The sequence below is a fragment of the Haemaphysalis longicornis genome, unplaced genomic scaffold, assembly GCF_048455015.1.
Source record: "Haemaphysalis longicornis isolate Haplotype H1 unplaced genomic scaffold, Haemaphysalis longicornis Haplotype H1 scaffold_10, whole genome shotgun sequence".
NCBI lineage: Eukaryota > Metazoa > Arthropoda > Arachnida > Ixodida > Ixodidae > Haemaphysalis > Haemaphysalis longicornis.
Window position 1 is genome coordinate 30,306,802 of NW_027526204.1, and position 13,608 is coordinate 30,320,409.

At 51.5% G+C, this 13,608-nt stretch overlaps 1 protein-coding gene and 1 pseudogene across 1 annotated transcript in view; both read right to left on the bottom strand.

Annotated features, from left to right (window-relative positions):
* Positions 1-833: 833 nt before the first annotated feature.
* Positions 834-13,608, bottom strand: part of Nup154 (nuclear pore complex protein Nup154) — a 61,508-nt gene continuing 48,733 nt past the window's right edge. Inside the window, exons 8-10 of the mRNA XM_077689156.1 lie at positions 9,324-9,527; positions 7,167-7,601; positions 834-1,761 (exon numbers count right to left, since the gene is read on the bottom strand). Of these exons, the coding sequence (XP_077545282.1) occupies positions 976-1,761; positions 7,167-7,601; positions 9,324-9,527 (1,425 nt within the window). The 3' untranslated portion in view covers positions 834-975. The remainder of the gene's footprint in view (positions 1,762-7,166; positions 7,602-9,323; positions 9,528-13,608) is intronic.
* Positions 10,104-12,863, bottom strand: LOC144158031 (uncharacterized; annotated as a pseudogene).

Sequence of the window (13,608 nt, forward strand, 5' to 3'; positions counted from 1 at the left end):
ACTTAAGACCACGGGACTAAAGACATCAGTTATACCCTTCAAAATAAGGCTATTATCGTCCTGTGGGGAAATGCAGTAGAACCCCATCGATGCGTTCCGAGTTCATACAATTTCCTGGTTACTTCGCTCTCAATTGTGAACACTAAAAATGCCCCATAGTATGTTTCTTACAGGATAGTATGTTTCTCCCTAGCGTTTTTTTTTTTTTTTTTTAAGATATCAACGAGGTTCTACTGTATTTGAAGATCACACAAACCAAGTTCCCCAACTAATTATTCCTGTTGGTATGATTCATGCGCAAGTACTCCAGCATGCAGAAGAGCCATAGCTATTGTGGCTTAGACAGGCAATCTCAGAAAAAAAAAACCTATTAGGAACACAAGCAACAATAAGCGTGCACCACTCGCTGATCACTTGGGAAGTGCTAGTACAGTAAAGCCATGTTACAAGAGACACTTGGTTACAAGAGACACCTGGTTACAAGGGACACTTGAATGCAAGCGGTTTGGTTGGTTTTCCTATGTGCGCCACGTTAGCAACATTGCACGCAAGAGACCTTGGTTACAAGAGGCACGTTTTTTGGTTCCCTTGAGTGTCTCTTGCAACGAAGTTTTACTGTAGCACAAGACCCTCTCCTGCTGAGAAAGTTTGTTTCTTGGTGCCCAGAACGCTGATGTGGTTGCTCCTCCCTCCAATTTTGTCGGCCTGTACAGCATTGAGGCCAACGACGATTTCCACGATCTGTAACGTTAGAGGTGTCATAGTCCGATGTGGACCAAGGGTGCAGTGCGTGCGGAGGGCCAACACACGCAAACACAGAGAAACCCGTGAAATAAAATACAAAACAATGCATCATTTTATTCTCTCGTGTGTCAATTCAAGGGTGCATGAATTGAGGCGTAATAAAAGTCACGACTGGCACCACAGCGTCCACCCAAAGAAGAATAAGACAGTCACCCTGCTCTTAGAACACACCTAGTGCTGCGGCCCCTGGAGGTACTGCTCCAGCCTGAGCTGCAGGGCCTTGAACTCGTGGATGAGGGGCCCCACGCCGGCCTCCTCCTGCGGCATGGACTGCAGGTCGACCAGGTAGCCCGGGATGTCGTCCAGGCAGCGGTTGGCCAGCCGCCGCCGCTCCGCGCTGCCCCCGGCCACCTGCCGCAGGCCCCCCTCGAGCAGCAGCCGCGTCAGCCGCGCCAGCGCCTGCAGCAGGTGCAGCGAGCGGCCCGCCCAGACGGGGTCGCGGCCCCGGTACAGGTCCGAGTAGGCCTCGCGCAGCCTCGCCGCGTCCACGCCGCCCCCGTCGAGGAGCGGCTCGATGACCCAGCCGGGCGGGAAGCCGTGCTGGCCGCCGCGCAGCTCGAGGAACTTGACCAGGAAGGGGAGCGGGAAGAAGCGCTCGGCGGGGGCGTAGTCGCGGGCCAGCAGGGCCAGCTTCTGGGCCAGCACGGGGGAGTGGGGGGCCTCGCGGAACTCGCGCTCCAGCAGCGCCCGCCACAGGCCCTCGACGAGCAGGGGCTTGTCGTAGCCCGAGGCGCGCACGATGGCCAGCTTGCAGTCGGCCAGATCGCAGGGGTCGGCGTAGTCGCTGTACAGCCGCGTCACGTCCACCAGCTCGGCGTCCAGGCGGGAGGCCAGCTCGGCGGCCCGCTGCGAGTCCGGCGCCCGGCGGAGCAGGGCCTCGCGCACCTGCGCCTGCAGCCGGGCCACCTCCAGCTTCTCCTCCAGCTGGTGCAGGAAGTCCCCCTCGCACGCCGACACCTGGCCAGGGAAAAAAAGAAGCGAACGCAGCTCTTGGAACAACAGTCGATCATGGTCACAGAACATTGCAACTTTTAATGTACCACAGGAGGAAGAACGTACGACAATCACCACTTTCTCTTGTGTCTACACTGCAAATTGCACTGTTTTGCCGTCAAAATAAACATTCACCAACTCACCTTCTCTACCCATACTTCTGCAAACAGCAGTTCTCTAAAGCGAGAGGGTCCATGCAAGCTGTGTATAAGCTGTCAAAAACAACAAAAACAAAAAAAAACCTGTACTTGGCATGCAAACTAATCTGCTTAAAGCCGATGCGTTCATTGACATTTGTCGAGCCCTTTATTGCCTCGGAGGCCAATGCGGTTCAAAATATACCGTACTTATTCGAATCTAAGCCGATAGTTTTTTTGAAATACTGATATATCAAACTCCAGGGTCGGCTTGGATTCGAGGATTTTGAAATACGCGCCAATTTCCAAGTGAAGTGGTGCACAGCTAGCGCCACCCAGAAAAGAAAGTATTGTAGCCATTACTAGACGAGCCAGTAGCCATCAAGGGCCATAGGCCGCCATTTTGAATTGTGCAGATAGTGGCCTGCGTGCGGTGTGGCGTTTGGTTTTGACAGCGCAAAAAGAAGCGGTGCCATTACAGTGCCGCTTTTAAAAGAAAGGTTGTTTTAGCTGCGGAGTTGTCGTCGAACGTTCAAGCCGGGCGGGACTTCGGCGTGGATGAAAAAAAAATGTCCGTCGTTGGAGGACGCAACAGGAGAGGATATTTGCGTGCGCCGCAACGAGGTTGGCAATCACCGGACCACGAGAATGCCGTCACCATGAAATGGAGAAGGCATTGGCTGACTTCGTTCAGACGCAGCGAGTAGCTGCCCTTCCAGTAACGACGGAAGTGCTCCAGGCAAAAGCAAGGGAGCTTTTAAGGGAACGAGGCTTATCGCGGGCACACCTAAAAGCCAGTCGGGGCTGGCTACAGAAATTCATGAAGCACTTCGGCTTTAGCCTCCGTCGTCGAACCTCAATCGCCCAGAAGTTGCCCGGTGATTTAGAAGAGAAACTGATTGAGTTCCAGCACCGCACCTTCATGTTCAATAAACGTGTTTTCTTTTTGTGAACGCTGACCTCGCCTTTTTGTTCGGCCTACATTCGAGGTAAGTTTTTTTTTTTTTTTCGCGCCTTCGGACTTTCGGGGGTCGGCTTAGAATCGGGGCCGGCCTAGATTCGAATAAATACGGTAGAAGCACTGTTGCATGTGGACTGCTTCCTTCTCACCCGAAGATCCAATGAGATGAAGATCCACCAAGACACAAGATTTAGGCGGGCCTCAATATCTAGATGGAAACTGATGGATTGTAGGGTTTAACGCGCCGACGGAACGCAGGCAATGAGGCGCGCTGTGCTGGAGGGCTCCGGATTAATTTTGACCACCTGGGGTTCTTTAACGTGCGCCAAAATCTGGCACACATGGGCGTTTTTGCTTTTTGCCTGCATCAGAAAAGCAGCCGGGAATCGAACCCGCGACCTTGTGCTCAGCAGTGCAACGCCTTAGCCACTGAGCCACCGCGGTGGGTATCTAGATGGAAAACCTACTGAAAGAGAAGATCCAATCGGAATATCCACAAAGACAGAAGATCGACTGTTAGATCTTTTGTCGTGTTGGACCTTCAGGCATGTGATTGGAACTTGTGGAGGTTGTCCTGCACACCAAAAGGTATTTCCCCCGTCTGTTTTTGCGCCCCTGCATTTCGACTGCAAGCGTGAACAATTTGGAAGTTGGCACCTGCCACTCATGCATTCTTTTCTGTGTTGTCTAAAAGTTTGCACCACTGGTGTTTTTCGCACCCACGTACCTATAGCGAGTACAGTGGAATCTCGGTCATACGAATCTCAAGGGGCGGCAAAAATATTCCTATCACCCGAAAATTCATATCATCAGAAAACGAGAAAAAATGGAATAGTGCCGCGCATGTGACGGGCGGCGGCAACATGGGGTCGGCTGTTGCCGTGAAGAGGTGCAAGTAGCTTCAGCGACCGCTTGTAACCTTTTGCTAAAACGCAGCTCAAGGTGTAAACTAAATTGCTCATGCGAGAAAGAGCTCACAAAGTGGGAGAAAACGGTGCTATAAAACATCATCCGCACCAAATATGTGGTGCGGAGGTGGCCCAGCCAGCTGCTGCGAGCGCTTCGAAATTTCCGCCATGAGGCACACATCTCCCAATTGGCGCAAGTCATGAGGCTCCTCCCACTGCCGTTTGCGGCAACGTTGGCGGCAACCGAGGCTGAGCACGGCAGGGCTAGGGCGGCGGCGCGCGCTGTGTTGATACCAACGCGCGCACGCCACCGCTCTAGCCCGGCCGGCACCCCAGCAGAGGCTGGCGCCGGGGTGCCGGCCCGAATCGCCCGATTCGTCAACGCGGGAGTCAAAAGAACGCGTGCTCACCTTCGACGCGACGTGCGCATGCGAACCGCATGCCCCCGCGACAGATGCTACCACAGAACAGGGAGGATTGCTACCTCGTTCGGAAAGTGACGCCAGACGCGCGCGGCAGTGGGAGGAGCCTGCCGACTTGCGCCAATGGCGAGGTGCGCTCTTCATGGCGGCAGTTTCTCCGGTGGCCCCGCCGGAGATGTTTAGGCCTAACACCCCAGCGGATATTGAATGGGCGCTTTCACTAGCGGCGCGGACAACGTTTTATAGTACCGTTTAGGGATGGGCGAATATAGATTTTGAGGTTCGAAGCGAATTCGAAGCGAATAGTGATTTGGTCGAATAATTTCGAATCGAATAGTTCGAATAGTGCCCATTGCAAATCACAAAGACAAATGAGCAACTTGTGACCTGACTAATGTACACATTTTTTTCTAATAATTAGAACTCACGTAGGCACAGCATTGTGTAAAACTATTACCAGTTGAACATTTATTGCAAAATCTTACACACAGCTTTCCTTTGCTGTATTCACAAGTTTTAATGAAGAAATGCCTGTTGCGCCACATGCTCTAGGTGCAGCAGTTTCCGCCCGCTGCTCATTCGCAAGTCTAAGCGCCGCCTAGAAACTCGCAGAGTTGAGCGCCGCCTAGAAGCTCCGCTAAAAAAAGAAGTATTGTAGCCACTAGTATCCTCGGCCGTAGCCAAGCAAAGCGCAAGTGGCTGGCCGCCATTTTGAATAGGCTCGCTTAGTGCGGCGTACTGCCGCGCTGTGCGAGCCTATTCAAAATGGCGGCATGCCTATTCAAAATGGCGGCCTGTACAAGTCTGCTGGCTGGTGCCGCTATGTTTGGAGCGGTGTCGTTTCAGTGCCGCCTTTTTTTTTTAACTTAAGTGTGCTGGCGGCCGAGAGCTTCGTCGAACCTCTAGGCATGGCAGCAACTCGGCAGTGCCAGCACTGATAATAGAAATGTCCGCGTTGGTGGGTCTTGAGCCAAGCCTGGGGTAACTCTCGGAAAGCTTGACCGAAAAGCTTGGCTTTTAGCTGCCTATTCGGGAGCATCGAATAATTCGAAAATATCGAATACCTGCATTCCGATCGAAGCGAATAACGAATAGAGAGCTATTCGATCGAATATTCGACAATACCGAATATTCGCCCATCCCTAGTACCGTTTTGACCTACATTATAAACTCCTTTACCGCTCAAGCAACTTCAAGCGTGCCTTGAGCGATATTTTAGAGAGCGCTTAGAAGCGGTCGCTCGAGCTCCCGACACCACTTCGCGGCTCAAGCCGCCGCCGGCCGCGGCGCGTGTAGGCAGGGTTATGCGGCAGGGTCAGCGCGCCTGTGGCGTGCGCGGCACGTTTTCGCGATCAGAAAAAGCTCCATGCGGTTCACGCTCAATGCTTTTGTGCCCGCGCGCAAGCAAGGCCGCACGGCCGCACCAACACTCCCACCTCCCATCCACGCCGCAGTCGTCTGCTCGCGGCGTGTTCGTATCATCCGCACCGGAGTGGTAAATGCGTACGGATCATCCGAATTTTTTTACATTGCATACAACGCATTTTGGCCGGGGAATTTTAAAAATTCGTATCGCAACGAAATTTGTATCAACCGAATTCGTATCACCGAGATTCAACTGTACTATGTTCGACCTAACTCACAGATGCACAGCCAGGGGATCCCTAGCCCTGACCTTCACCTGACCACCTGACCATGCAGCATTCCTTACAATGTTTACACAAGCAAGACATAGATACAATCTCCCACTGAAGGTTTCCGTCAAACCATCACACCGCCGTGGCCTTGATGGCTGATAAGTGCATGTGGCCTGGTGTTAATAAAAACTGGCATCACCCTTGCTCACTAAAGTGCAATTCCGTTTTACTAACTATGCGGTTATGGTCCAAGTGGATGATTGAAGGAGGGCATTACTCGCTTTTAAGTCGGACTAAATGACCCAACGGGGGCATTGAGCATCTTCAAGCTGAAATTAAGTTGCGGCGCACTGACCAGGCTGGCTGTGGCACTGTCAGCACTGCGACAGGAGTGCCAGTTGCCCAATCTGGCCAACGTCGCATGCCCTTGTCCCATGTTCTCTTCTTTTGTTTTGTGCTGTGAACATGAACGTTTATCAACTCGCCCGTTTTTATCAGCGAAGCTGTTAGGAAATCATAACATTTCGTGTCCGCAGATAAAAATACCAAGAAATCGCCAAGCCTGCGCACGTGAGCACGGGTCTCGTGGTGACCGTACGACAGTTAAAAAACCAAGAAAATGCTGAGCGCTCGTGTGTGCATGCCCTGCAGCAACCGCTCACCGTCCCCAGTGCACGTTCGTTGAGTCAAGCATACCCACTTCAGGAGACTGGCCAAGAATGGCCAAAAAACTCTTGCGTTCACTGTAATTGTGGCAACACTTGTTCGGAAGGAGAAAGGCACATAACAGCGTATTCTCCTCCCTTGCAAAAAAAATGATAGAAGCTCGCACTAAAGCAACAGTGATGGATTAAAAGTCGTGGCAGTGAAGAAGAAGCAGATTGAATGCTATCGTGGATTTAAACCTTCGTGATGACTGCGAAGGTTGCGTACAGCTTTGCTACCTGCAAGTCTAATGCATGACTTGCCTAACTAACACGGGCTTTCCTTCATTCATTCCTCAAACATCGAACAAATGGAACAACCTTCCCGGACCAACTGCTGGCATCCAAGACAGCGAACGCTTCTGCACTACATTGTCAACAGTGTGATGCAAGGTGTCAGTGAACCTGTACTGTTGTTGTTGCTGCTGCACTTCTTTCATTCTTTGATGTACTGCTCCTCCTACGTCGTTCCCCACTCCCCTCTGTAATGCCCTTGGCCTTGTGGGTAAAATAAATAAATAAATTAGTGTGAGCTTCACTTTTTTCAGTGTCCCTACGGTCGAGTGCCGTGCGACTCGATGTCGAGACGCCCCGACTGACCTGTCCCGAGGGGGCGGCGCTCTTGAGGCAGACGATGGCCCGGGCCAGGTACTCCATGCGGCGGGCCAGGGGCACCTCGGGGCCCGGCCGGTCGGCAAGGCGGGCCAGGATGCGCGCCGCCTGGGGGAAGCCGCCCGTGCGCTCGTGGTACTGCCACAGCAGGTCGGCCTGGTCGGGGGCCGCGGCCGCGCAGCGCCGCTGCAGGTGGGCCTCCAGGAAGGGGCTGCGCACCTCGAGCAGCCGGGACCCCTGGCCGCTCTCGTGCAGCCAGCCGTACAGCGCCCCGTGCCACAGCTCGTCCTCCGACTGCAGGCAGAGGGAGAGCACCGCCTCGTAGCCGCTGGGCTCCGCCTCCCCGGGCAGCGGCGGCGGCACAGCGGGGGGCCCGGAGGCCGCCGGGGCCGCACGCAGCTCCGCCAGCATCTGCAGGATCACCTGCGCCGAGCCGTTCGAGCACACTTCAAACCTCGGGGGTGAAAAACGCAGACGCAATGGCAGCCAAAAGTGGCTGCCAACAGGGGTTGGCCAAGGACTTGGCGGAGGGATGAACTGCGCGAATCGGGGGCAAGGGGTGGATTGCTACAGTAAAACCTCGTTACAATGCGATACTGCTACAGGGGACACTTGGTTATAAAAAACGTTTGAATGAAGATGGTTTGGTTGGCTTTCCTATGTTCGCCACGTTAGCAACAATACATACAAGAGACCTTGGTTACAAGAGACACTTTTCTTGGGTCCCCTGAGTGTCTCTGAGTCTTGTAAGCAGGTTTTACTGTAGCACCTGATAGGCATGGCTGGACATCTTCGGAGAGGCCTTCGTCCTGCAGTAAACACACCCAGGATGAGGATGATAATGACAAATGCGCCGCAGTGGAGGGCTCTGCATTAATTTTCACCACCCGGGGATGCTAAATGGCACACAGACCTCGACACCCAGGCGCTTTTGATTTTCACCTGTACCAGAAAGCAGCCACCACGGCTGGGATAAAACCTGCATTCCACAGACACGTGAGCGCAACACCATACCTACGCTTCACAACAGCGGGTGGGGGAGTCATTGTGGCCCTTGTGACAACAAAGGTAGACTGAACCGATGCTTTCTTGGAAGACAACACTGCATGGCCAGAAGCCACAAGCTCACAATTATGCTGCAAAGTTTCAAGCTAGCGCGCTGCAAACAGCTAAAACTTGATCTTACGAATTTCCCGATGTAATCAAGATTTGGATTCCCCCATAGACACCAACTCGATGCTTTTATGAACTCGAACTGACGAAACACATTCAGTGCCATTCCTGATTTAACAAAGTATTTCCTGAAGCAGCCGCATTTAAAAAAAAAGGAGAGATTTCCAATGTGTTTCGTCAGACGCCACAAAGATTATTGCGCCACTTCACTGTCAACTGCTCACCAGCACAACGTCATAGCCTGAGCCACTGGAGCGGAGCTTTCGCTCTTTTCGTGCACCTCACAGCACTGTGGATGCTATAAGGAACACCACTTGGAGACACTGCTTCAAGATACGCTCAAGACTGGGTCACTGGCTCCCCACAGTAGTATGCGAGTGTTGTTTTTTTTTTTTTAAAGTGGGCGACATGCTCTACCTACCACTGGTTGCACACAGTCACATGCCTTTTAGCGTCCATCGTGCTGACATCTGCATGTCAGATTTAGAACAGGGGAACCCAGCGTTTTGGTGGGCACAAGACAGGGGTGCCCAAGCACCGAATGCTCAACGAATAGCAGCCCACTTGCGTTTCTTGGATTAGGCTTAGCATCCCAGCAATTATTCAATTGCCACTTTCACTACCAGCACTGATGACGATTCCCCACATATGCCACTTTACCATCCCCTTTCACGCATGAGCATGTTTCTTTTCACCACAACCTCCATTCTGGCAGGTGGTGGCCACTCTCAGCTGCTGCAGTGTGATCCAACTCGTGTGCGCGCGCTGTCTGCCGCGCAGGGATACGCGCATAGAGCATTGCTGCCTGCACGAGATGCTTTGTGCTTTTCAGTGTTATATCTTTCCTTTTCCGTGCTCTCAAGAGCTCAGAAGAGGCCCCTGAGTGTTTGTGGTGCCTTTCCTTGGATGACCTTCTGATGAATGCCTTCCCCCCCCCCCCTTACCAGGCAGTACCAGAAAACGATGGCTCACCCGGTAGCACTCGGAGCGTGCGGCGTAGGCCCTCCTCCCCCGGTCGTCCTCGGGCGGCTCCCCGTGCCGGTAGAAGTGCAGGGCCAGGCCCTGGGGGTCGGCCTGGTGGGCCAGCGAGAGGCACAGGTCCACCACCCCCGCGTGGTGGCCACAGCTCACCAGCAGGCCGCATGCCGTGCCCAGGGGCAGCAGCTCGGGGCCCACCTGGGTGGTGGGAACAGGAAGGGCACCAGGGCAGGTCCTTGAGGGGTAACACCACAACCGCAGTCGGGGTCCCTCCAAGAAGACCCTTATGGTTACACGGTTCTACCGAGCACCTTTTCTTATGATTACAAGTGCCAGCCGAAACAGCACGAGTGGTTGCCAATCGTTATCGACATAGCCGGGAACCATGACTGGCCATTTGCGCAAGCAAAGCCTCGAAGATTGCACAGGCTGCAGCAACACGAAAATAAGATGCAACTGGTGTTTAACTTTTTATGCAAAAAAATATGGTGCCTGCATGCAAGCTACTACAAGCTACAGCAACACACACACAAAGTGAAAAAAAAGAAAAAAGAAACCTCTTTAGAAGTAGCTCACTTTCCGCTCAACACGAGCATACCAAGTTTGCTGAAATCAGTTGGAACTGCAACAAGGGTTGCCTCAGCGCGATAATAAATGTAGTCCTTACACCCTTAATAAGGAGGTGCACAATGCAATCGGGGGTGTACAGTGTGCCAAATTGTGCACCACTCCACCTCCCTTTACTCTGGGAGGTGAGCTCTCACCCCAGCTGCCAGGTACTCTCCCAACTCTTTGTGCCCATAAAGTTGCCTGTAGTATAGCTCCGAACCCCCCTCGTGCCCACGTTAAAAGAGTAGTGACACGAAATTTAAAAGCTCAGATAACTATGTAAAAAGCTTCCTTTGTATGTGGAGATACACATTCGCACGTTTAAACCGTAACAGTTCAGTAGAACATATTTAAAATCAATTTTAGTCTTTGCGTCCACGAGAAAGCTCATCCGCGCCACCGAGCAAGCTCATGATGTCATCTGTGCTTCGACTCAAACAGCCGACGTCAGGGCTCCTGTGACGTATCGAGGCGGCCACAGTGCTGTTGGCGCTTGCTTTTCCGCCTTGTGCATGTTGCAGGGTTCGTACAGAATATCTGACTGAAAATTCAAGGACTTTTCAAGGATTTCAAGGATGAAAATGGGCAAAATTCAAGCAGTGTTAGCAAAATTTTATTTGTTTACAAGACTTACGAAAGCAGCGCAGTTTTCGCATGGATTTCTTTTTCCACAGAAGCTATCTCCAGCTCCTTTTCTTTAGCAGTTCGACGGAAGCTGTTTGCCTTGACTAAGTAGGTGAGGTCGTTTTTCGCTTCAGCTTCTTCCCCAAAACGGTCCGCGGATTCCAGCAGGCACTTGAGAGTTTTTTGAAGCTTTGACTTCCTTTCTTGCATCTTATCGAGCTCTTGCTCGAGCTCTTTTCTCTTTGAAGTTGCCTGCCGTGACAGTGCTTGTTTCTTTTGCTCGTCTAGGTAATTCAGCATACCTATGCCGGGCTTGGCGCACTGATGCCTTCAACTCTTTTGAAATTGGAACGTTCAGCAGGCCGCCATGGATTTTCACAGCCTCGCAGATAACTCGTTGAGAAATATACGGCAGCTCTGCCAAATTCTCGACCGCAACCTGCTTGTTGACGCTGAAGCCTCTTTCCACTGAGGCCTGCCCATGGCTCAGGAGGAGGTTTCAGCACAGCCCATAACTGCGAGAAAGAAGCATCGTGCTTCAGCAGCCGGACAAAAAAACCGTCAAGACGTTCATGATCTTTTTCATAGTTTTGTAGTTCATGCCGTTTTTCTAGGTAAAACTGAATGTACTGTGTGCACACAATGTCTCGTTTATGCTCAGAGAGAAGCTTGTTGTCGATTAGGCAGTTAAGCACAATTTTTAGCTTCCCAAGGCACGTGTCTGTCTTGGACATCTCTGTGGGGTCGAAACATGACAACCCGCGAACGACAGGGTACCTCAGAGGACTTCTCTCTATGACTTTCAGGATCATGTTCACGAGGAAATTCCGGCACTCGTACCTAAATTTAAGAATACACTTGGCGCTCACTTTACTGCTTTTCAAAATCTTCTCAGCTGCACGTCCAACATCCACCTTTTCAAGTTCTGTGTAAACGGCAGCATCTTCAACATCGATTCGCAGCAGCTTCGTGATGCTGGTGGCTTCTGTCATTACGGAGCACTTTACGAACCTTGACATAAGGCTCCTCAGAACACTTTCAAGTTCTTTGGCCAGCAACAACGTTTTGGGAGAATCACTCTGAAAAACAGTCAGGAAAGGCTGCACAACCATGGCAACATTTAGGGAAACGTTCAGTTTTGCAAGTGCAAGCTGGTCATTTAGAAAAGCACTGACATTTTCATATGCTCTGCATTTTGGCACGGGCAGCCTGCGGCCACTCACTGCTTCAGTGTATTGCTTCAGGTGCTCCCATGTGGCCAGGGCTCTTTCCAGTACGGGTACGTTCTCGATCCAACGGTGAGATACAAAAGGAAGTGGAAACACGCTGCTCCCTGTCTCTCGAATAAAATCTTCACGCCTGGCCAGTGCATCATGAAAGAATGAGAATAAGCTGGACAAATATGTGTCAACTGGCCAGCCCGTTGCATGCATTCCAGCTTTGTAGGCATTATGCACTGTGTGAAGTCCACACGATCCAATATCCAAACACTGAACTTGAAAGTCATTTTTCATGTGCTGCTGGAACTTGTGGAAGAGACTCCAGTTGACATTGGGGCCATCCATGGAAAGCTGAACAATTTTGCTCATCGGAAAGGACGCCAGCGCTTCCGTCAAATTCTTCATGAGGTCGTCCGCTGTGCTGTGGCCTATGAATGCCGATGTCACATACCTTGTTGTCACCTCAGAATTGTTCCACAGTCTCACGTGAACATCAAGTTGTTTCTTTTGCAGGTATTCGTTCAACGTTTCATCAAAAAGGACAACAAAATGGTCAGATTTCTCAATCATGTCCAAGACTTGAGAAGCGAAAATCGGGCGCAGACCATGGCACGCGACGTATGCGCATTTTTTTCCGAACAAGTGAAGCCCCTCGCGATATCGCTATCCGGAAACATCTTTCGGAACAGCTCGGAAACTGATCCACTGGAGCTGTATGAGTAGTGTGAAGACAACTTTCAATCGTCCACAAAATTTCGGCTTCAATCATGGAGTCATGCCTTCTGCAGTCTTCGTCAAGGGTCGCAGCTCGAGAGGATGTTTCCGTGTTTTCCTGCTGAGAAGTCGTTTCTGTGACGTTTGCCGCTTGCAAAAAACTCGTGACGGAAGAGCAGCCCTAACCAGCCGCAACTTTGGATCGGTGCTTGGCACTTTTCTGATGGCTCTTCAACGCCGACTCCCCCATTGTTGCAATGTCGACCGACCTCTGACATACTGCGCACTTCGCTCGATAAGGGTCGCTTGATGATGATGGTTGGGTTTTTATGGCGCAAGGCCGACTAAGGGCAAAGAGCGCCAGAGAAAAGGTTGTTTAATGAAGTGAAGTGGGTACCACAAAAAGGTAGGTAAAAAAAAAAAGAGTGTCAACCGAACATAGTAAAATCAGTTAAAGATAATGGTGATGGCTGGTGTATAGGGCCAGATTTGATTATGCGTGGTAGGAAATGAGGTTTAAAAACTTGACTTCTGACAAATACTCGAACACACGTTTCACAGAAACAATGGCTTCGTCACCTAGAAACAGCGATGGATGTAGTGGGATATGTTGTCTGTAGAGTTCTCTGAAGTGTTTGTGTCGTGTTGTGTGAAGTGCCTTGCATGTGATCAGTATGTGCACTACATATAGGGCCTCTCCGCACCTGCTGCACTGGGGTCTAAAAGATCCCGTCAGCAGATGCGAGTGCGTCGCATGGGTGTGCCCTATCCGCAGCCTACCCAAGGCGACTTCCGTGTGTCTGTTGTGTGAGTCAGCTGTGTAACGTCCCAGGTGTGGCTTTATTACATGTAGTTTGTTGTCTGTCTGTTCGTCCCAGTGTGTTTGCCATGTTCTGCGCAGATTTTGTCTTATGTGTGGCTTGAGGTCTGTGTAGGGTATCGTTGTAATGTCTACAGTGTTCCTGAGTGCAGCAGCAGCGGCCCTCTTGTCTGCCAACTCATTCCCAGCGATCCCTGCATGTCCTGGGACCCAGCAGAGGACCAGCTTATGCTTTTGGGCATACACGGACATGATAGTGTTAAATATAAGATTAACTACAGTTGAACCCCTT